Genomic DNA, 25,002 nt, shown 5'->3' with positions numbered 1-25,002 from the left:
TTAGACAGTGAGCACTGGAAGCCGATTTAATCATTAGAGGGAGCACCGCCAAATCTGACCCACTATCCACACATGTGGTCCCAATGCAAATCAGTGTATAGTTATCAGGAATTGGAACCATGGCAGATTTTTTGTTCCTCTTTCAATAACATGGAGATAAATTCCAGTGCTTCCACCACCACACTGGCTGAAATGAGCCAACAATACAGAAACTGAACCGTGATCTTTTGTCATGAAAAATTTTAGCCCTCAGTAGAAAAGTTGGCTATTAAAGAATTTGATTAAAATAAACAGAAAACTTTAAAAGCTTTTAGTTTAAAGACCAAGCAAGCAGAAAATGCTGGAAACACACGGCAGGGCCAAAAGCATTTGAAAACAGAAAAGATGGGTTAATAGCTTGGGTGCATATCTTTCATCAAAACTAAAGGTATGTCACGTACCTGAATTTCAGACTATGCCACCATGGGAGGGAGCTTGGTGTAATAAATGTTAAAATGCTGCTATTAAATTATAAACAATTTTACAACACCAAGTTATAGTCCAGCAATTTTATTTTAAATTCACAAGCTTTCGGAGACTTCCTCCTTCCTCAGGTAAATGTTCAGGATCTCCTTGAAGCCTACGCATTTATACATATAGAACAATACATGGTGTTTACAGACTGCCCCTGCAACTGCCCGTTGCCAAGGCAATCACCGTGTTCAGACAGAGAGGTGTCACCTGCAGAACCCCCGAATACACATTCAACAAAAAAACAAACAGGAAAAAAAAACAGCAGAGAGAGGCAGAAACATCCGGAAGGCAGAGAGAGCCAGCAAATGACCCATTATATTAAAAACAGATAACATTTGTTCGCTGGTGGGGTAACGTGTAGCGTGACATGAACCCAAGATCCCGGTTGAGGCCGTCCTCATGGGTGCGGAACTTGGCTATCAATTTCTGCTCGACGATTTTGCGTTGTCGTGTGTCTCGAAGGCCGCCTTGGAGTACGCTTACCCGAAGGTCGGTGGATGAATGTCCATGACTGCTGAAGTGTTCCCCGACTGGGAGGGAACCCTCCTGTTTGGCGATTGTTGCGCGGTGTCCGTTCATCCGTTGTCGCAGCGTCTGCATGGTCTCACCAATGTACCATGCTCTGGGGCATCCTTTCCTGCAACGTATGAGGTAGACAACGTTGGCCGAGTCACAGGAGTATGAACCATGCACCTGGTGGGTGGTGTCCTCTCGTGTGATGGTGGTATCTGTGTCGATGATCTGGCATGTCTTGCAGAGGTTACCGTGGCAGGGTTGTGTGGCGTCGTGGACGCTGTTCTCTTGAAAGCTAGGTAATTTGCTGCGAACGATGGTCTGTTTGAGGTTGGGTGGCTGTTTAAAGGCGAGTAGTGGAGGTGTGGGGATGGCCATAGCGAGGTGTTTGTCCTCATTGATGACATGTTGAAGGCTGCGGAGAACATGGCGTAGTTTCTCCGCTCCGGGGAAGTACTGGACGACAAAGGGTACTCTGTTGGTTGCGTCCCGCAAGCCCACGGACAACCTCACGATGCTCCACTTTTCCAGCTTCCACCCTAACCACGTCAAAGAGGCCATCCCCTATGGACAGGCCCTGCGAATACACAGGGTCTGCTCAGACGAGGAGGAACGCGATGGACACCTACAGACGCTGAAAGACGCCCTAGTAAGAACGGGATATGACGCTCGACTCATCGATCGACAGTTCCGACGGGCCACAGCAAAAAATCGCATAGACCTCCTCAGGAGACTAACACGGGATGCAACCAACAGAGTACCCTTTGTCGTCCAGTACTTCCCCGGAGCGGAGAAACTACGCCATGTTCTCCGCAGCCTTCAACATGTCATCAATGAGGACAAACACCTCGCTATGGCCATCCCCACACCTCCACTACTCGCCTTTAAACAGCCACCCAACCTCAAACAGACCATCGTTCGCAGCAAATTACCTAGCTTTCAAGAGAACAGCGTCCACGACGCCACACAACCCTGCCACGGTAACCTCTGCAAGACATGCCAGATCATCGACACAGATACCACCATCACACGAGAGGATACCACCCACCAGGTGCATGGTTCATACTCCTGTGACTCGGCCAACGTTGTCTACCTCATACGTTGCAGGAAAGGATGCCCCAGAGCATGGTACATTGGCGAGACCATGCAGACGCTGCGACAACGGATGAACGGACACCGCGCAACAATCGCCAAACAGGAGGGTTCCCTCCCAGTCGGGGAACACTTCAGCAGTCATGGACATTCATCCACCGACCTTCGGGTAAGCGTACTCCAAGGCGGCCTTCGAGACACACGACAACGCAAAATCGTCGAGCAGAAATTGATAGCCAAGTTCCGCACCCATGAGGACGGCCTCAACCGGGATCTTGGGTTCATGTCACGCTACACGTTACCCCACCAGCGAACAAATGTTATCTGTTTTTAATATAATGGGTCATTTGCTGGCTCTCTCTGCCTTCCGGATGTTTCTGCCTCTCTCTGCTGTTTTTTTTTCCTGTTTGTTTTTTTGTTGAATGTGTATTCGGGGGTTCTGCAGGTGACACCTCTCTGTCTGAACACGGTGATTGCCTTGGCAACGGGCAGTTGCAGGGGCAGTCTGTAAACACCATGTATTGTTCTATATGTATAAATGCGTAGGCTTCAAGGAGATCCTGAACATTTACCTGAGGAAGGAGGAAGTCTCCGAAAGCTTGTGAATTTAAAATAAAATTGCTGGACTATAACTTGGTGTTGTAAAATTGTTTACAATTGTCAACCCCAGTCCATCACCGGCATCTCCACATCATGGCTATTAAATTAAACCTAGCTCTAAAGAGGTTAAAATTACAGGACAGCAGGGCTTGCAGATATATATTAGATTTCAGACAATGCATCTGAACCAGTGCCCTGGAGAAAATGAAAGATAATTTAACACGTGGTTTTGGGTGGGGTGGGAAGTGTACATATTGTGAGAGACAGACTGGATGGACCAGAGGGTCTTTTCCTGTACGTCATTGTTCATATGTTTGTATGTAACATTTCAGTGATCGTTCACACATACTGCTGCAGCAACAATGCTATTCATTTGAGCTCAGCAGGGGTCAATGCCAAGTTATGCTGGTGGATTCCACTCTGGGGCTGGTTGAGGGACTCAGGTTTTGACTAAAAGCCGACACTGGAGTCAGGCTTTTATAAAAGAAAGAGAACTGTGAAGGGAGAGGCAGTCAGGCAACAAAGTGCTGAGAGAAGGTCAAAAAGACAGGAAACTGCAGGACAGAATGCTGAAAAATTCTGTTCAAGTAAGTCAACTCACTGAAGTGGAATATCGTAGCATTTCATTATTTTTATATCACACAAAGATAAGTTTTAGCAATTCGACTAAGTGAATCTAATCATAAATGTTGTTCTAGTACATTCACCTTATGCAGAATAAAGCACTTTATAATTCAAATCACATCTCACCACACTTAGTGTTAACTCAGTCTACTTTTGGAGACATTGAAAAAATACATATGTGAAAGACACGAATATCCGGTTCAGGTCGCAAAGGGGCTCGATTGTTACACCCTCAAGTCTGCTACTGTACAAGGAGATGTAGGGTAGTATGAGCCAACTCCCATAAAAGAGACTCAGACCATTTACAGGAGTGGCTGGTGCCATTGAACCCAAGATGGTATCCATGGAAGGCCCAAATTCATAACAAAAGGATGCTCAGTATTTTCTTTTTATCTACATAGGGAAAAAGAATTGTGTCTAGGGTGCACCATGGCTCACGTGGAGCATAAACACCGGCATGGACCTGTTGGACCGAACAGCCTGTTTCTGTGCTGTACATTCTTTGTAATTCTTTATAATGGTGCATGGAAAAAGTCTGTTACACTTAAAAGTCTGTAACAAAAAGTCTGTTACACACGTTCATCATGGCTGTCACTCTTGCACCTGTGACTCAAATAACCATTGTTAAGTTAACAAATGTTCGTTCGTTCATTCATTCAAATCTGGACAGGCAAGCAAAGCTACAACAGTGGCTACACTTCAAAAGTGCTCCATTGGTTGTAAAGGGTAATTATGCTTGTAATATAGTGAAGTACTTAAATATATCAGCCCTAAAGATTTTCATTCAAGCGGAATGTGCATGTTCCTATCCATGCACATGTTCTAAAGGATAGGTTAAAAAAAAAAATCAGACCTAGACTTTTACAATTATCTCCCGTTAAAGGGTTCTTCCATAGAGCTGACATTTTTAATCTATCATTTTCAATGCAGACATGGGAGTTATTAAAATATGTAATTTCTTTTGTTTTAAACCTTGGCTACAGAACAATGGTTCTACTAAATCAGACCCAGATTTATAGCCATGCAATGCCATTACCAGATCAGTTTTGCATTTCTCATTGCAGATCTGACTTACCAATTAACCAGATAAATTTATCAGATAAAGGCTAATGTACTGGTTACAGAAAACACAATACAATAAATTGCTTGCAACACAGGACTGGCTGTAATAATCTGCAATCTATGCACTGGATTTCATGGCAACCACTTGGAAAAGGTACATTTAGTTAATTAGTCATCTTTTTGCAAGCTTCAAAAGACAGCAAAGAGTCATATGCTAGTATTTTTGAATTTAACAGACAAATCCACAAGGTTTGAGAGTTGAGGCCGAGTTACAAACTGTATTGGCAGTTGTAGTGTAAGTTTATTTTTTTTCCAAATTGCTCTATTCAGACAGTCTGTGATTAAACAGAAGATCATACAGTTAATACAACAAACAGTAACAAGCATTTCCACAGTTATTTGGAAGGCATTAGCTCGACTTACCTGTGGTAGAGACACTGGTGGCATCTGGCAAAGATGATTGGCTGGGGCAGTGGGCTGAAGGGGAGGCATCTGATGGTGACTGTGGCTTTGCTGAAGTGGAGGTGAGGTAAAGTAGGGGTTGGCTCGGCTACTCTGTGAATTTTGGCGATAAGGATTGTAATTAAGCTGGGTCTGAGGAGGAGAAACAGACGTGAAAGCAGCTGATGTGGAAATCCCAGGCTGAGTAGTCTGATACGCTGTACTAATATACTGAGAGACTGGGGGTGCCGTGTAGCTGGGCTGTGATTGTGGGATCTGAAATGCAAAGGGATCCTGTGCAGACTGTGCAGTAGAAGCAAGAGGTACTTCAGCTGCAACCTTTGTGAATGAAGCTGTCCCTGCAGATGGCGTTGCAGTTGTGAAAGGATAGTGTCCAATATTTGCAAAAGGGTCGTTGTTGGTTGCAGCTTGAGTGAAATAGCTGAATGCTGGCGGATGGCTCGTGGAAGCGGAAGTCTGACCCACAAAACTATCCTCCTCACCAACATCTGTTGATTCATCTGTTAGAAAATACAACAGCCAAACAGGGATCAGTCTTAACAGTTTTTACTTAAAACAGAACAACAGTCTTTACCTATGTTTCTTCTGGACAATAAATATTTACATGCCATTCAGAATTTTTTTTGTTATAATTAATTATCTTTTTAATCTTTATGATTTTGATTTAATTTAGTGAGCATCTAGTTTAAGGAAATTGGCTTTGACAGGTTCATGTAATGAACATGAAATTATTAACTCAAAGTGGAAACAAAACAATCACTACCACCACTTTTGTAGCAGCACGTCGAAAGATACTGCAGAAAGGAGGTAAATCGAATACAAAGCAGGAGCTGGGAAAATTAGGCAGGTGACTGGAGGCAAGATCAAAGAGGATGGTTTTGAGATGGGAAAAGAAGGATTTACAAACAGAATTCCAAAGTATGGGATTGTGATGACAGATTTTTAAAATAAATATGAACAGTGTAATTCAATTCATTAATGCTGTGGGCTCAATAACTCCACCAAGCCAATTTTCCCAAATTAAAAGCACTTGCAATTTGACTTTACCATTGAAAACAAACAAAATTTTATTTTGGTTTAAACAGAATTTGAGTGACTATTTTGATTTTTAAAAAAAAGTGGCACTGTTTCGGAGACTCCTTTAAAGAGACTTTTGTTAAAAAGTAATTTTTACCTCACAACCTTGGATAAGTCAAAAAATGTAGTTTCTGCAAAGTGAAGTCCTCTTTAATAAGACTTCAGAAACAAATCATAGCTTTCTTTGAAAGCATCCCAAACATACGGATACATCTGGCTAAAGAATTGTCATGTTCAAAACTTCTTAACAAGTTAGTTAGAAATACCAACAAATGGTAGGAAAGTTTAAAAAATGCCCTAAGAGAAAACACACTTTTACCACAATAAACCTTTCTGCTTTGCAGAAAAGTTTAATAAAATTAATCACACATGGCCACTATTTTCCACAGAAAATATAGAAGTACATGATCAGAGTTCACCTCCATCAGCATTTTGTTCAGCTTACACTGGCACTCACACTCTCCTTACATCTAAACTACCGATTACTGTCACATGAATCCAGAAATGACAACACATTAGTCTATGGTATCCAGTTATGAAGTTGTTAAACAACAAAGATGTTGATCCCTGCAGCAACTCAGGACCCAATAAAAGATAAATTCACTGAATTCAGCACAGGCTCGATCACCTGGAAACTAACCTCAGCAGACACAGAATAACTGCGAAAAAGAATCTGAAATGACAGTACACGGGGATCAGGTTAAAGCAAATGTAGGCAAGTCATTAATTGTACATCAAAGTTTATACCTATAATCTGGCAATCGTGCAACTACTGTATACACACAAGTCCAAGATAGTCTTACGATTATATCTTGCACTAAGAAACACCATATCTTCGCCAATCAGCTGACATGGATGAACAGAACAGAGCTGCCAACTCTGACCTTCATTTTAGTTTGGGTCTTGAATCATATTTATAATGAATTACTATGGTTTGAAAAAGGAGGGTGTCTGCATTTAGAGGTAAAATCCCTCTAGATCCTGATAACATCCTCTTATACTCAAAAAGACTCATTGCAATAACTCCAAAATTAAAATGAAGTTTCGTCATCTCTCTCCATGTGCTGAAGATACGGTTCACCACACAAACTTGATGATTTGGAGACCCACATACAATTGGTGGTCATGACCACAAGATGAAGGCAGTCTTGACCACAAGATGAAGGCAGTCTTGACCCCTCCTATTAGTGCAAAGATTCTGCTTAATCATTTATGTAAAAATTCCCCAGTTAGCTGAAAGATTATGTTGTTGATCTCTAATAATATATCCTTTGAGAGAATTATGGAATCTATGCAAGATAACATGAAACCCGTATCTTAGTGTGGAGGTAATTTTGGAAACTCAGGGGCTGAAATCAGCCGTGTTTGACCAGCCATCTCCGTCTCCTCTGCCCTGAACTCTCTTCCCCCCCCCCCACCCACACTATGGACACTCTTGTTTTTCACCTATTGTGTTTACTTGCTTCTGCTTTTCTTAATTCTAACACCTTTTTTGCTTTCTTTCTTTTCCCAAACCCAGTTATCGAGCCCGCTCCCCACTTCCTGAGCCCTCTCCCAACCTTCTGCTCATAACCAAACTGACTTTTGCAGGCCTTTTTTCCAACTTGAATCCTGTATATAATCTTTTTAAAATTAAAATACAAAGACTTGGTTTTTGTTAAATTAAGTCTGGTTAAAATACAAAGACTTGATTTTTGTTAACCAACGATGTTAAGAGATATGGGGCCAACGCAGGTATATGGAGTTAGGTCACAGATCAGCCATAATCTCATTGATTGGCAGAACAGGCTCGAGGGGCTAAATGGCCCACTCCTGTTCCTAAACACAGAAATCCAGTAAAAGCTTGGGGGAAATAGTCAAAGGCAAGGGAGGGGAAGAGAACAGATCGGGGACAGGGAATGTCCCACAACCAGAGGGATCCTTAAAATGGGCCCACAGCTGGGGAATACGACCTCTTTGAGCTTGTTGCTATGCTGAAAACAAAATGCATGTTATGCAATAGGTTTCTTGTTTTTAAACTCGAATTGCTCCCAGTACTGCCACCGTCACCATTGTTATATAGCTCCAAAATAACCTAAATTTGGAATATCAAAATCTATAATTACATTGCTGGGTGTTAAACATTTTTCCACTGTTGGCAGTTTACATAACAGATATACTCCATAGCTCATTATAGTATAACATGGACCTCGTCTGCCCGTAGAACATGAAAATTTGTGTGTGTCTGTTGAGGCCACTGTGATCTTTACTCTTACATTTCGATTTCCACTGCACTCAGTACCACCAACTGTGATTGAAAAGAATTCCAGAGATGAGTGCGTGTCAAGAACACACAACATAACCAGTAACATCCATCAGGTAGATGAGCCATTAAAGCAAGATTCTGTCTGGCTGTTCAGATTAATGACATTAAAGATCCTATAGCATTATTCAATAATGAGCAGGGAGTTCTCCTGATGTCCTGACCAACATTCATCCCTCAACCAATACCAAAGAACAGATTAACTAGTTATTCATCTCACCATTTGTGGAACATTGCTGTCACAGAATGGCTACCATGTTTGCCTACATAACAGTCGCTACACTTCAAAAGCAACACATTATGTATGCAAAGATCTGACATTTCAACATGACAAAGCATTTTATAAATGAAAGTATTTAAATGAATGTGCAATAGAAAAAATACTAATGTCAGCATGTTTCTTAACCCCCCCGCCTCCCCAATGCAGTGTGATCATAGAATCATAGAAAGGTCACAGCATGGAAGGAGGCCAATCGGCCCATCGACACCCCGCTGGCTCAATGCAAGAGCAATCCAGCTAGTCATACTCTCCCGCCCTATCCCCGTAGCCCTGCAAATTTTTTCCTTTCAAGTGCTTATCCAGTTCCCTTTTGAAGGCCATGACTGAATCTGCCTCCACCGCCCCCTCAAGCAGTGCATTCCAGATCCTAACCACTCGCCGTGTAAAAGTTTATCCCTCATATCACCTTTGGTTCTTTTGCCAATCACCTTAAACCTATGCCCACTGGTTCTTGACCCTTCCGCCAATGGGAACAGTTTCTTTCTATCTACACTGTCTAGACCCTTCATGATTTTGAATACCTCTATCAAATCTCCTCACAACCTTCTCTGTTCCAAGGAGAACAACCCCAGCTTCTCCAGTCTAGCCACGTAACTAAAGTCCCTCATCCCTGGAATCATGCTAGTAAATCTCTTCTGCACTCTCTCTAAGGCAGTCACATCTTTCCTAAAGTGCGATGCCCAGAACTGGACATAATACTCTAGTTGCGGCCGAACCAGTGTTTTATAACGGTTCATCATGAATTCCTTACTTTTGTACTCTATGCCTCTATTTATAAAGCCCAGGATCCCGTATGCTTTTTTAACTGCTTTCTCAACCTGCCCTGCCACCTTCAACAATTTGTGTACATACACCCCCAGGTCTCTCTGTTCCTGTACCCCTTTTAGAATTGTGCCCTTTAGTTTATATTGCCTCTCCTCATTTTTCCTACCGAGATGCATCACCTCGCATTTTTCTGCGTTAAATTTCATCTGCCACGTGTCCGCCTATACCACCAGCCTGTCTATATCCTCTTTAAGTCTATCACTATCCTCCTCACTGTTCACTATCCTTCCAAGTTTTGTGCAAATTTTGAAATTGTGCCCTGTACACCCAAGTCCAAGTCATTAATATATATCAAGAAAAGCAGTGGTCCCAGCACCAACCCCTTGGGACCACCACTGTACACCTCCCTCCAGTCTGAAAAACAACTGTTCACTACTACTCTCTGTTTCCTGTCACGTAGCCAATTCTGTATCCATGTTGCTTCTGCCCCCTTTATTTCAATCTGGTGACAAGCCTACCATGCAGCACTTTATCAAACACCTTTTGAAAGTCCACATACGCATCAACTGCATTGCCCTCATCTACCCTCTCTGTTACCTCATCAAAAAACTCTATCAGGTTAGTTAAACACGATTTGCCTTTAACAAATCCGTGCTGGCTTTCCCTAATCAATCCACACTCGTCCAAGTGACTGTTAATTCTGTCCCGGATTATCATTTTTAAAAGTTTCCCCACCACCGAGGTTAAACTGACTGGCCTACAGTTGCTGGGTTTATCCTTACACCCTTTTTTGAACAAGGGTGTAACATTTCCAATTCTCCAGTCCTCTGGCACCACCCCCGTATCTAAGGCTGTTTGGAAGATTATGGCCAGTACCTCTGCAATTTCCACCCTTACTTCCCTCAGCAACCTAGGATGCATCCCATCCGGACCGGGTAACTTATCCCATCCGGGTGATGTATGCACAAGCATACTCACATTGACAGTCTTTTTGAGCATTCCTGTATTGTGCTAATATTTCTACTAGATAGAATTATTTAACTTTTTCTACATGTATCTCGTGAAGATAGCCTTTAAAATAAAGTGTTGACCTCCAATTTCAACAACTCCATGATGTGTGCATATCCAGCCCATCTGCACAGTGCAAAACCACAAGACTACATCCCAGTACAGCAACACCAGCATCCGGGAGCATACAGACGTCTTCCACGGTGTTAATTTCCCACAGAATAAAGCAACTATGCTGAATCTGTCCTTAAAATGGCCAATGTACAGTATAAACAACATACACAACAGATTTACAGAAAAAATAAACCACGAGTTAGCCTGGGCTGCATAAACTCACTTGCCCAAATGATCTACGTTAACATCGCTCATGTTTTTGTTAAGCTGCTGACTTTTGTTGTGTATCCCCTTGGGAAGAAACCACTTGAATTTATTTTTGATGGAACACACTCGTCAGAACTCTCGGGGCGCAGATCAGCGGATGCTCAGCGACACAGGCTACCGAACCATTCCCTTTCCCTCCCTCCCTCCTTCCCCGTATAACGTTGGCCTGGTGATTCACATGTTCAATCACTCGGTGGATTATTGAACACTTTCCATGGAGTTTATTAAAGCACAACCACCATCCCGTCCCACATAATGAAGCAATACTGCAGACCGGGGAGCCTCTCGCCTGCAGAAGTTAGTGACTCCCACGGACCCCACTTGTTCACAGTCCGGGGGAGGGGGAAAGCACCGACTCTCACCCCACACCACAGCCAAGCTCATTCACCCACCAGCTGAGAGAAGACTCGCATCCGCCGCCTGAGCCTGGCTGACGGGGATGAACGGTACGGTGAAGTTAAACTCGGTGTCGGACGAGAAGAGCAAGTTTGTACTCGGTTTCTTTTCAGCCATCTTCCTCCGGTAGAGTCCTCTTTTTTTTAACACGTATCAACTGATTCCGCGAAGCGCAGCACCCCCACGGTGGTGGGGGGTCAAAGGTAAATCGGCGCGTGACGTCATGGCGGGGCGGGTCAGAGGTCGGTGTTTGGTGGGTGCGTTAAGTGACGCGGTTTTCCCGCCATTGAAATCGGCCGCGGCGGCAACAGCTCGAGCGCGGAGCTGTGGAACTTGTTATTAGTAACATAAATAAGAAAAGTTAAATCGGCCCGGTTCTGGAAGCTGCCTGCACGTTGTCCCGGCTTCTCTTCTGCAGCAAGCGCCTGTCGAACATGCCTTGTGTGGATGACTGGGTGAACGACCCTCTGAGCGCGGTGCAGGGTATTTTTGGTGAGTGAGTGAGTGAGTGTGTGTTTTGTGGCCTACTCGTTTTTAAAAATCCCCCTTCGCCTCGGCGATCGCGGAGCAGCTGAGAGCCGCTCTGCAGGCGGTAGCCTGTCCGGTTTAGTTCTGTCAGGCCTTCTGCGGACCGGTAACCGGCGCTCTTGTAGGCGTGCTCTCACCGTGCTTCTACCTTGTCCTTTCAACTATTTTCATGGGTGAGAGGTTGACTATTGGACAATAGTTCAACTAAGGGAAATGTTTGAAGTTACTTAAATCCTTAATTATGAGAGAATTTTTTTCTTAAAAATCAATTATTTCTCGAAAAATTACAAAAAAAAATCTCGAAAACTTTGTTACATTTATTTTATTTGGGTTGATGACAGCGGGGCAACTCAGTCTCCTAACGGGAAACTGCATACTTGGAGCATTTAAACTATAAGTTGCTTTTAAAAGCTTTGAAATCTGAGTGTATTTTGTATCCAGTAATATTAGCGGGCAACTTTTGTGATGTGTGAAAGAATAATCATGTTTGTGGGTGGGGAGAGGATCGCCAAGGCACGAAATTAGAATCTCCACTTTTTCAAAATGTTTTAATGTCTCTATTTTAAATTACAATTTTTGTTGAAATATCAGAAGTCGGGCAACGTGTTATGCTGTAGGTAATTTGTATTGAGTGCGTGTAGGGGGTTTCCTTTGGTAGATAGTTCATTTGGGCAAATGATAAAATGTGTTCCTCCTAACTTATTTAATGCCTGCCAGTAACGAAATCCTGAATTGACGTTACCGGGCAAATTCCTGGAAGAGTCTGTGTGTGATGCATATAGTCTGGCACTGTACTTTCTAGACAAGTCGCAAGTTTTCTTGTAGTTAAATTTCTTTTTTTCACTGTTAAATCTCATTGTGGTTTTAGCGAGTGCATATGTGGTACAGTAATGTTAGGGTGGGTTTTTGGTCAAATGTCTTTTTAAAAATAACTAGATCTAACATCCTTCTGAACATGTACATTCGGTCACCTTTTATTCATTGGTTATGCAACTGTTTTTTTAAATTAAAATATTTAATAATGCAACATTAAGATACAAGCTGCTCATTTAATTGTAAGTCTGGTTAGACCTTGCAAAGTAGAGATTTATTTTTACGTCCTGAGAACTGTACATCCCCCCCCCCCCCCCCTTGTTTCCATCTTTTTTTCTCCCCGGCCCCTGTATATTTTTCTGGTGGCCTTGCATTTTGTAAAGATTTTTTGTCCAACTCATTGACACTGCAGTGCTTCATTGTTAAGCCACCTTCTTTCACTCCACTGTGACCCCCTGCTTGTATTCTCTGTCCCTTCCCTTCAATTGCTCCAAGCAAATGTCCCATCCCATATTGTTGTAGAATCCAGCTCTTGCATAATTAGTGTAGAGTACTGTTAATCCATCCAGTGCTATGGTTCTTCACGGTCACCTGTTGAGATTCACAAGTTGCATATGTATGATCTGCATAAAACTGGTCAGGTTGTTTGGGGCTGAGAAGCTGAAACAAAGTGGTGTGAGAGGCCATGATCAAGAATTTAACAGAAGCTGTAAAAGTAGCTCATGTGCCAGTTTACTGTGAGGCCTCTGACTTTCCTATGTGGTGAGTACCTGATCTCATCTGTTGTCAGGGTGTAGTGATTGGGAAACGGGTGCTTCCGTTACTATGGGGAAGGAAAAATTCAAGAGAAGTTACAATGTTGTCTCCATTTGTGCATTTCCTCATGCTAGGCACTTGCATAGTCTGGAGAGCAGTTATGATCAGCTCAATAAAAGGGTATATTTGGAAATGGGAGTCCTGTCTTCCTGACAACTTAACCTTAAGTTATGAAAGTTTGGTTATTACATATTGACCATTCTTTGAAAATCAGTGTGGGAACTGGTTTCTGGCATCTAATGAAACCCCAAGGTAGATTGTTGCCCAAGCCTTGGGGTTGAGGATGCATTTATGCTACAACAGTAATGCCAGGACAAAGTGATTAAAGCCCGACTTGACTCCAGAGCAGTGAGACTACCCCTTTCAAGGCATCATACTTCACTCAAGTATCCGATTGAAGACTGCTTTAAACCAAGGTTAAGCTTGTAGTGTAAATACACCCCTATGTGCTCATAGAGTTGTATTTGATTGTTTTGTGGCCATCCTAATGAAAACTAGGCCTGCTGTAGCTTAATTTGTCAGTTGTTTGTTTCTTCCCTTGGAGAATAGTGTGAAGTAGTGAAAGGAGTCCCCCAAGGATCTAGCCTTGGCATCCTCCTCTAAATGCTGCCCTGCTGCCCTTTTTTATCATCATCCAAAGACATGGGGTCAGCTTACACATGTATGCGAACACCTACCTCTACTTCTCCACCATCTCTCTTGACCCCCTCCCCTGCCTCTGTGCTGCCAGACTCCTTATCTGACATCCAGTCTTGGATGAGCTGTAATTGGGAAGACTGAAACCACTGTCTTTGGCTCCTGCCACAAACTCTGTACCCTTGCCACCAATTCCATCCCCCACCTTCCTTGGCCACTGTCTCTGATTGAATCAGATTGTTTGCAACTTCAATGTCTTATTCGACCCTAAGCTGAGCTTTTGACCCCTATATCCTCTCCATCACAAAGACCCGTACTTCCATCTCTGGAAAATCACCTGCCTCAGCCTCTGCTTCAGCCTATATGCTGCTGCTGAAACTCTCTCATCCATGTCTTCTCACTTCCAGACTCTTTATAATTCCAATGCTGTTCTGGCTGGCCTCCCATCCTCCATGCTATGAAAACTTAAGCTCGTCCAAAACTCTGCTGCTCGTATCCTATCCCACACATCAGATCACCCATCACTCCTGTTTCCCTGATTTGCATTGGCGCCCTGTCCCATAACACCTCCCATTCAACATTTCCATCCTTGTGTTTAAATTCCTTCATGACCTTGCCCTTCTCCAACTCTGTTTACCTCCCCCAAACTTTCTGTTCCTCTGGCGTGTTGTTTATCCCTTTGCCCACCATTGCTGGCCATGTGTTCAGCTGTCTAGCCCCCGCGCTCTGGAATTCCCTCCCTAAACCTGAACACCTCCCCTCCTTTAAGAACCTTCTTAAAACCCATGCCTTGACCAAATGTTTTGTTATCCCTCCTGTTAACTCCTTCCTTGTCTCAGCTTTCATTGTTTTTGTCTGATTATGTCTCTGAAGAATCTTGGAACATTTGATGTTAAGGGTGCTATATAAATGCAAGTTGTTGCCTGTGTAGCACCTCTGATATGTCTCATCACCTATTCGAAACCCATGAAAATTGAACTGCAGATTTGGAAAAAAATGTAAAACCTGGCACGTGATTGATATTTTGCTTTTGCAGTTCAAAATGGTGCCAGTGGTGAATGGGAAAAGAAAGTGGTTGAATATTTCAGAGAGAAGTTAAAGGAGACTACTGCAACAAATTGGGTAAGTGGTTATTTGCGTATATATTTTTAAAAATATAGTGAGTGTAAGGAATGACTTTCCTTGTCAGAATTGTGTGGAATAAGACCATCTCAAAATATTAGTCATTGTTTGTTTATAAAGTTATTCAATTATTTAACAAATCTCTAATGAATGTTTGTCACGTCAGAACATTGAGTTAAATGCCATTATAACACAATTATATGACAGAATAAATGATGGAGTGTAATGAGGCAGGTATGGTTCTGTCCCCTTCTGGTGATAGAAAGTAATTGATTTCTTCGCTTAAATGATAAAAAAAAATGCAGCTGGCATAGTATTGCGAACACTATTTAAAAACTTGCAGTGTATTTTTACATAATGGTACAGTTCTATCACCTCAAATTGCTCCTATTGCCAATGTAATTAGGTACTTCAATTTGACAGATGTATAACCGCCAGTAATGTGTCCCAGTGTTAAACAGCTGAAAATGCTCTTTTTAAAAACGGCCTATGTAGGGAAGGACAGAATCCAGAATATAATTCTATTTATAAATCTCAAAGCAAAGACCAAACAAGTACAATTTTTGTTCTTTGCCACAATCTCACTTATGATTTAGACTCAAAATCAGATGAAAAGACTTCTGGTTGCATATACAATTAGGATTTTTTCCCTTTGAGTCCCAAGATATACACTTAACTCACATTTTAAAGTCTGTTGTCTTCTGTTCCCTGGGCCTTTTGAGAATTTTACAAACTTGCTTCAAGCTTCCTGATCCAAAAGTTAGAGAAGGAATTGACTCTGTTAGCATTCCCCTCAACAATTGCCTTGTACAACTCAAATGTTATTTTTAATTGACCAGGTGAATAAATTTCTTGTACTTCTGCATCTAGCATCTGCTCACTTATCACCAGATGAGGTTCCCTGATAACTGTTAGAAAGGAAATAAAAAATCACCTTTTAATTTCTATTTACTGCTGACATAATCCAGTTTGCATTAGTGCAAAGTAGTTTTAGCTTTGCTCTGATGCAATCCTGCTGTGAAATCATCTGAATTACATTTGGGCAACTGGAGTAAGACCATTTACCAAAGGTAGTCTCACGACTTCACTTTCACACTGGCTGCATAATAATTGCAACAGATGCTTTTCAACTTCACTTTTTAATGTTAAATAGCCAACAGCACGTTTAGCTCTCTGCTAACGTTAAATTTAAGCTGGATTCTGATACAAGTGAGTAGAGCAGATATGCACTATGTTGCACTTCTAGCCATAGAGTGGAGTTGGCAGTATAACTCACTACGCTCAGCCAGTACCAGATTGAAGCTCGTGCCTGTAGAATTAACAGTGCTCTTAGATTTTCCAAATGTTACACCAAAGAGAGCATTGATTGGACTATCTATTACAAATAGTATAACGTACAGACTTGTCCATAATAGGCAACAATCTCTCCTACCTCCACCCCTGCTATTGCTATTTCAAGGGACTCTTTGAGAGCATGATTCAAATGCCAAGAGAGTTCATAGCAACTACATTTGATGGGTTCAAGCGATGTGCATCTTTGTGACATCCAGCATGTTAACCACTTGAGGTATTGGGCCCACTCCAGTCACTCCTGTATGTGAACGTGGTTGTATTGTCTAAGGTTTTTGAAGCAAAATTAACAAAAAGACAATTGTACAGTTTTTTTTTTAATAGTCATACTATCTGGTACGAATTTGGTTGCTGACGGTTGACATCTTTGAGCCGTACTCTCTGGAACTCTAAATTTTTACACCTCTCCACTTCTCTCTCCTATTAAAAACCTACCTTTTCAGTCAAACTTTTGGTAACTGCTCCTAATTGCTCCCTCCATGGTTCAGCATATGTTCCCCTATCTATTTTCCAATTGAGTGCCTTGGGACCTTTTTATTACAAAAGCTAACGGTATAGATGAAAGTTGTTGGAATGAGAGGGCGTTCTTTCAATAAGTAACACAGCATTCCCCATGAATGATTTGATTGGAATACAATTTTTCCCTCCTACCAATAGGTGCCCTCCTTGAATGATGTTCCACTACATTACCTAAAGCCAAATAGTTTGGTGAAATTCCGCTGTATGGTCCAGGATATGTTCGATCCAGAGTTTTATATGGGAATTTATGAGACTGTGGAGACAGCTGCCAAATCTAAAGTAAGTATTTTTGGGGTAGAAATGGCACGTCAAAACTATGGTTAAAAGCAAAATAGTAAATGATGGCCATAAGTCTCAATTGTGTTTCTCAACTGCATTGACAGAGGGCCGAATTCTCAAAGTGTTCACTTATTGGGAATTCACAAACATTTTAGTCTTCTCTTTTTTTTGTACAATTTTCTGACTTAGAAATGAGTTGAACTTAGAAACGAAAGAGCTGTTGCAGCATGATTTCATGCGAGGCCTGTAATTCAAACTTCAAACGTAGTGAAAAGGTATTAATTTGACAAAATTGATGTATTCAGAAATTAGTTTGGAACTTTCAATATATCTCTTTTTCAGTGTCCAATGTGCTTGGATGTACTTCTATGCTCAATAAGTCCTGAGCCTTAAAACTTTTGCATGCTTTCACCCACCCTGTAATTTTCTTGCCCCTTTAACTTAACTACTGTGCCCAACAGGCACCATGAATGCATGAGTGTACCTTGGGGGATTTCATTTATATCTTTTTGGTAAGTATTTATTTTTAAAAGACTTGGCACCCTGTTGATTTGAGCCTAAGGGGCTTTAGAAAATAAACTTACTAATGGTGCATTTACCTTGTTACTGCCAGCTGTGGTGTTCTAAGGTAAATGAGGTGACATTGCGGCTTCGAGGAGGTTACCAAGAATCACCTGACGAGGTTGGTTTCCCCAGCATGTCCTACAGAGGAGTAATGTAATTGCTTACCTCTGGCCATTTTTTTTATGTCCATTTTTTCCTTGTGTAGGTCAGCAGTGCAGGAATTCCCCTCACTGGCCTGTACAGACTTTCCCTGACAGCCATAAGTTGCAACCTTTGTGAGTAAAAGATTAATATAAATGCTGCATTACACAAAAACATTCTACTTCTAGTAATCTGTATAAGTCTCTTCATTTTGAGAAATGAAGGGAAAACATAGTTTGGTGCCCGGTTGCTCACTGAGGCTGGATCAAGGCGCACAGAACCTCTGTGTTCTGTTCACTGCTGAGCTGAGCTTCAAACCCAATGTCCTGTTCATTGCCAAGCTCCAAAACTATGTTGGGCTAAAACTTTACCTTGGTGTCTGTTTTGTAAAAATGTATATACATTTTTGGTTGTATATTTCTCCCTGTTGCCCAGGTCTCTTCACAGTACTAAGAAAAGGCATGAGTTCACTGGTCGAGCTTTTATGTGGTTCACATTTGTCGACAGCAGCCAGTACATCTGACGGCTCTTTTGGCGTCGCTTTTGCGGCTAGCGCCCTCGTGTATACGACAGTGGTGCCATACACAGCGCGGTGCAACAGCTATCACCCCAGCAGCATGTCCAGTCATTGCTTTTGCTCCGTGCAAATCTCGAAATAACACTCATTTTTTGTTTTTAATCTGTTATGTACCAGTCTAAAATTTTGAACAACTCCTCACCAGTAGTTTTCTTTGGTCCAGAACAGCAAAATAAAAATTTCTCCGGTCTCAGATGAGTTGATTTATCGAATGAAAGCCATCATTTGTGCTGCGTTGGCACAGCCTGTACTCTTGTCAATTTGTAGTGCGGAAAAACCCTTGCTGCTTCGACTAGCTGCTCCTCTATCTCCCGCCATATTAGTAATTTTGCGGCTAACTGTGGTGTTAAATAGTTGGATGCGATTTAGCTGGTCAGCATCTTTCCTTTTACGTACTTTCAATGCTTTTCACTCGCTGCTGACAGTTCAAGATTTTCACTAGTCATATGACATTTTCCACTTGCTATTTGATATGATACTGCATAGGATGCTTCGAGTGCTTTGACAGGGGTGACACTGCGTTCTTCGATTTATCTTCATCTGTCCTTTCAGTTGAAAGAACATCTGTTTGGAAAAATCCCATGGTTTATTTTTTGAGGTCAGGATGTTTGGTCTCCAACTGACATTTTAGTTTGCTTGGTTTCATGCTGTCTTGAGCAAGAACTTCAGCACAAACAATACATTGTGGTCGAGGATTTTTGTCAGAACTAGTAAATGTGAATTCCAAGTCCAAGTTGGAAGAATCATATTTCCTATTATTTAGACTGGCTCTGCTTGTTCTCTTTCCTACCCCGCCCCCAGGATCAACATTCTCAACTTAACGCTTCAAAAACTGCTCCGCTCCTTCACAATTATCGAACACCAAACGTCACACTTGCTCAGTTACATAGCACGCGAGAGCTATGGGATTCTGGGGTGTTTGGACCACATCAATCTGAAATGATAGATCAGTGCAGATCTCCATTCAGGCAGGGATCATCTGGACTGGTGATAAACTATAATATTTTTTAAAAACATTGCTTACCTGGTGTGTGCCTGCAGCTGCCACCAATGCAGCCTCACCCCACCTTCCAGCCTTACTATAGTAGACTGGCAATCAAAAGTCTGAATTTCTTAGACTGGTTCAGTTTCTTCAAAATTTCATGTCTAAATTCAAAGAAAAAGTATACACTGACACAGCCTCGCATAGGGCGACCTCAGCACAGTGCGGAATGTTTGGATTCCTGCTGCTTCTAGAAGTGGAAGTTGGATAAATAAGAGCTGCTCCCGGTGCATTGTAACCGATTTACTTGTGTACCAGGCGCAACTCTATTTGGTGCAACTTCTGCTTCTAGAAATCATTAGGAATTCAAACATCCCGCACTGTGCTGAGGTCACCCTATGTGAGACTGCATCGATGTGTACTTTTTCTTTGAATTGAAACTTTAAATTTGTTCAGTTTATTAAAAAATTTTAAAGAAACTCAGACTTTTGATACACCAGGTTGTGCGGACTGGTATCGGTGGCTCTCCTCAGTCAGTCTGTTCTCTTTGCACCCCTCCCAGTTTGGGCACCTCTGATGTAACTGAAATAAAACTGCTTTTTTGGATTTTTTTCATTTAAGGAGGACTCTGGATATGACTTACTTTTGGATTCAATAAATATTTTTACAAATCAAATCATTAGCAAATATAATCTCCATGTGAAAAATGTACATTGTGTTGTGTCAGGATTTGCAGTACTGGGCATTGTTGCTCGCCAATGTACGTTATGGCTTATTTGGCATTTATATCTTGCTTTTAGAAGTTATGGGATTGTAAAGTACAGAACAATTTTGTTTATACTAGAATTGTTCTTTAGCCTCCAACACCTTAAATGAGACCTTGTGAAAATACTTAGTGGAATTTGGAATAGAGAAAGTCAACCTGAAATGTTGCTCTCTGATGCGCTAAGACAGCGGGACAAGAGGGCATGGCTTTAAGGTTATGAAGAGTAGCTTTAAGGCAGACATCAGAAAGCATTCTTTATGCAGATAGTGATCAACAGTTGGAATGGATTGCCAAGAAGGGTGGTTGAGGATCTTTTTAAGAAACCACCGGATACTATGACGGTAAGTCTGAAGGGTTGGTATTCTGGAAGGATGAGATCAAATGGGCTAACGGTTCATCTTAATACAAACCTACTTTGTAAACTTATCTAAAATGGAAATGCCTGGTTGCATCTCTCCTGGATTTTTATTGCTGTATCTTTGTAGGTTCCAATAAATTCCAGATTGCACTACATACAAAGAATCAATATCCTGCACAACTTGAGTATCGGTGGACTGGAGCAAGCTCTCCTGTTGACCTAGAAGCATTTTACAAGCTTTTTGCTTCTTGTAATTGAACCTTGCACTATTGCTGATCATTATTCTAATGGCTGTTTGACTCTATTTGCATGTTCATCTCTACAGTGTGTTAATTATAAATTGTATGTTTTAATTTTTTCAGCGTTAGTTTTTAAGGTTTAAACAAAAATATTTAGCTTTTAACATTTTTATTAGTGTGAAAATGTTTTCAACAGTCAAATTGTTTTTGATAGGTTCTACGCTTTGGAAAATACAAAGACGTTGCTGAATGTGGGGTAAGTAGTTGACCACAGTATAGTTCTCTTCAATGCACTTTGCCTGTTTTTTTAAAAAAATGTACACCAAGTACCAAATTCTACAAATTTAAAGTTTTGGACTTTTAAATGCAGTTAATGGGCGAGTTACACAGCAAGGTATAACTGCTGCTATCCTAAAAACAGAATTTTATGACCAACATAAGTTTGATGGGGCAATGACATTTACAAGGATCTTGTTCAATTACAGGGACACTTGATGTGATAGGTGCACTTTTACTTTATAACAGTAGATGGAGCCAGCACTATTGGCAAAGTTGGCTGAATACTGAAGACAAAGGAAATGTTCAAATACCCCATTATTTGACAATCGCAAAAGTCCTTTTTGTCACATGTACTGCGTTTAAAATGGTCACAAACCTATTTTATAAAATTATTGCTTATTCTATAGCCTTCATTTTGTAAACAGACTCTTTCCACCTCATTTCAACACTTGATTGAAAATTGCCGAGTGTACACAACCATACTAAATATGTCAAAATGGTAAGATACTTAGCATGTTAGCTTGGCTCTGTTGGTAGCACACCCACTTGTCCATCAGAAGAGTGTGCTCCACTCCTAAGACTTCATATTTAGTGCAATTTGTCATTGAAGTCCTTAAGTCCCTTTGCTGAGGTATGGTTGCCACAGGCGCCATCATTCCAGCACTCCAGCCAAGTGATTGTTATTCAATTGTGAGCATAGCTGGTGAGTGCAAGTAGCCAGTTCAGTCATTTGAAGGCTTCACAGCTCAGTTTGCTACATTTCTCAGTGTCCAAAATGTGCATTTTTCAGCTGGATACTGATACCAGGGCTGCTGAGGCCAATTGTAGAGTACTAGCAGATGCCCCAGCTGAAATTGGTGATTAATTGATGATATCACTAACAATATGGGAATACAGCTCCTTTTTAAGTTAAAATCACTGCAGTATGTTGCTGTTCTTCATGTGGGGTTTGATAACTGAATTTTGTCAGGACGTGTTACAGAATTTATTTTCTCCCCAGCCCCAACAAGAGGTTGCCTTAAATTCTGCCAAATGTGTCACGCTGGAGAGGCAGACATTTTACTGTATTCCAGTGCCTGGAGAGTCAGAGTGGGTCAAAGAAATATCCTTTTTGTGGCATGGGTTCCTTCAGCTTAAACCTGAAAGGTTTTTCATCTGAATGAATGAATGAATGAATGCAATTTGACAGAGTAATCTGTAGTTCTGCTGTTTTCCTTAAATTGCTGTTGTACGCCTACGCCAGTGCCAGCCAAGCGCGTGGCAATCCTTCCACATCCTACACTCCAAGTCGACACAAGAGGAGTTATGAGGAGGATGAAGACATGGAAATGCATCCACCTAAACTAAAAGAGCAGTGTGCAGGTAGGGGCATATATTTAACAAACCTAAACTTGTTCATCGAGTTTATCAATCATGGCTACAGAAATGGTAATGAGCTAAAACTACATACTGCAAGGTAATGCTCTCTATTCCACAACACAAGTTACCCATGGTAGCCCTAGAGGAAATATCATAGTAGTCTTGCCAGTTTCTCTGTAATATCCTGTTAATGAATGAGATAGCTCCCTTGTCACCAGCTCCAGCTTTCTAGTTACATGATGGCATATCCCAAGGGATTTTCCCAAACTACTGTTGCATCACAAAGCAGCAATCTAAAAGGGTTAAGTGTGTTTTGTTTTTTTCTTAAACAAGGTGAGATGTGCTAACCTGTGTGCTGAATTACATTTAATTTAGTCCAGAATAGTTAGGTTTTTTTTTACTTCCCTACTTATCACGAAATTCAAGACACTTCTATAAATATATTTAAACGGTGGAAATGACAGTGCAGCTTATCTCTCTCCCTAGTATGAGTGCAGAGTCCAAACTCAGCTTGTATAATAAAGAACTTTGTGGAACTAATGGAGATCAATTTGACTGCAACTTGAGGCAAATCTGGTCTCTTGTGAATCTGTAAAATGTCCTCCCATGTTGTTCACTACTGGTTATTGTGTTGATCAATTTGAAACTTCAAATATTTCTAATTAGTGTTGGAAGCCAACAAAGAGGATGGGGTTAATACTGTCCTTTTAATTTGTGTATCTAACGTCAGCCGGCTGCAGCAGTTCACAAGGAAGTGGAGACTCTAAGCGCCTTGAAAAGGAAGCACCGGGTGGGCATCAGAACTTACCTAACTGCACAACATCAATTGATCTCAACTTCCCATTACCAGGAGAGAAAGGACCTGCATGCCTGGTGAAGGTAATAACATTTTTGTGGAGGATGAAATATATAATGCATGTGTACTGCTTTGGTAACATCACTAAGTATAGTGATAGATTTCTATAAGTAATGTTTTTTTTTTCAAATAGTACAAAATATGTCAACTGTTTTCAGTTTTTGTTTTTAAACGTCATAGATCCTGTTAAGGCAAAAATTACACATTGTTGGGGAATAAGTTTGGCATTTTCATAAAATTTTGTCATGACTATTATGCTCATTTAATTGAGCAACGGGTGTGTTTTTAATGCGTTGCCTGTTGTCTAAAGACACATACATTGCAACTTTCAAAAACTCCAGTTTTGTGACTTGACTGACTAAATTTAAAAAAAGAAACCTCTTGGTGTTGAGTTTTCATTGTTCTTCAAAAAATGATTACTGCTCAAATCTTTCTTACAACATTGGAGAAGGGGAAGACAAACTAATGTTCTGCCTTTGGATATTACAGGTACACTTTGTAAGTAAATGTAGTCAAAGCAGGTAGAGCTCGCACATGTTTTATCACAAAATGCTGATGCTATATTTTTGGAATTCCCTAATTTCAGCCCAAGAGTAGCCACCAAGTTGCCATAGCTATCTTTAGCTCCTAATATCCTGCCAGATATACTTGGCTTCTAATGTGCGCGGGGAAAGTCACACTGTTTTTAGTTGTTGAAATTTTTAAAAATTCTGTTGAAATAATTTAGATTATCTTTCCCATTAACAAGAATTCACATTTCCTCTGTTGAGCATATTCTTTTTAATGGGACTGGGAACTTGGTGTACATCCATTTAAGAGTGTGTTTTGGTATTGTAATTTTATTTTGAATAACTGCCAGTTATGTTACCATTGTGATTTGTTATGGCTCAGATCTGCTAAGAATATTTTCACTACCTAAGACTTTTTGTGGAAAATTGCAATACTTGAGCAGCAAATTGTGCTACATGTAGTAAGAGTAGAAATTCATGCAATATGATGTTCAGTTCTGTACCAGGTGACTTGCTGTAATCATTGGACATGAGGAATTATTTTTCTTCTTTAATCCTGTTTTAAAATGTTAGTGGAGTTAAACTGCATAGATAGCTGGTTATTAAACAAGATAACCTCCATGGGACTAATTAAACTTTAAACATATAAGCTATTACAGTTACTTTGCATAAAAAGTATTCGTTTGAACTGAAGTCTAAGGGTGAGGAGAAAGCAGTGAGTTGCACTTGTGCTGGTATTTAATTTTAGGTATGTCTTGCTTTGATCATTCACCCATATCACATTATATTTACCTGAGACAGTTTTGGAATTCCCAACTTCACCCCAAGAATAACCGCAGGTGTTTTTAATTCGGAATGTCCTGCCAAATGAAGATGGCTTCTAAAGTTAACAAGAATGATAAAACTACAGCATAGCAAAACATGTACTTGCAAAACCGTAAAACTTTTTTATTATATATGCAAGAGTTGAATCTTCAACAATGTTCTTTTATGCTGTTATTACTCGAAGGATGTACTGGTCAGCACCAGCTCACTTCTGCAGTTTCACTTCCAACTCCTGTGATGTTGTTGTATAAAGAATGGATGTACTAAAAATGGCACTTGTGTGCGAAAACTGAATTTTTTTTCCCCAAAACGTGTGGGGTGGAAGGAAATGTTTAACTGCTTTCCTCTCCATGACTTGAAGAACCCAAAAGCATATGGAAGCTTACAATTCCCAAAATCTGTTGCTAAC

The 25,002-nt window shown here is 41.0% G+C and overlaps 2 protein-coding genes across 3 annotated transcripts in view; one reads left to right on the top strand and one right to left on the bottom strand.

Moving 5' to 3' along the window:
• sec23ip (SEC23 interacting protein) overlaps window positions 1-11,241 on the bottom strand; it is a 154,642-nt gene extending 143,401 nt beyond the window's left edge. For both annotated transcript variants that reach the window (XM_068002250.1, XM_068002249.1), the window contains exons 1-2: window positions 11,072-11,241; window positions 4,828-5,366 (exon numbers count right to left, since the gene is read on the bottom strand). In XM_068002250.1, coding sequence (XP_067858351.1) covers window positions 4,828-5,366; window positions 11,072-11,192 — 660 coding nt within the window. In that variant the 5' untranslated portion in view covers window positions 11,193-11,241. The remainder of the gene's footprint in view (window positions 1-4,827; window positions 5,367-11,071) is intronic.
• A 102-nt stretch (window positions 11,242-11,343) lies between these two features.
• The window catches only part of mcmbp (minichromosome maintenance complex binding protein), a 30,789-nt gene continuing 17,130 nt past the window's right edge, over window positions 11,344-25,002 (top strand). Inside the window, exons 1-7 of the mRNA XM_068002248.1 lie at window positions 11,344-11,567; window positions 14,905-14,990; window positions 16,998-17,138; window positions 20,980-21,021; window positions 22,045-22,146; window positions 22,277-22,406; window positions 23,134-23,282. Coding sequence (XP_067858349.1) covers window positions 11,510-11,567; window positions 14,905-14,990; window positions 16,998-17,138; window positions 20,980-21,021; window positions 22,045-22,146; window positions 22,277-22,406; window positions 23,134-23,282 — 708 coding nt within the window. The 5' untranslated portion in view covers window positions 11,344-11,509. The remainder of the gene's footprint in view (window positions 11,568-14,904; window positions 14,991-16,997; window positions 17,139-20,979; window positions 21,022-22,044; window positions 22,147-22,276; window positions 22,407-23,133; window positions 23,283-25,002) is intronic.

This window comes from Heptranchias perlo, chromosome 21 (genome assembly GCF_035084215.1).
Source record: "Heptranchias perlo isolate sHepPer1 chromosome 21, sHepPer1.hap1, whole genome shotgun sequence".
NCBI lineage: Eukaryota > Metazoa > Chordata > Chondrichthyes > Hexanchiformes > Hexanchidae > Heptranchias > Heptranchias perlo.
Note: the sequence above shows the minus strand (reverse complement) of the source record. Positions and strands in the feature narration are given on the sequence as shown.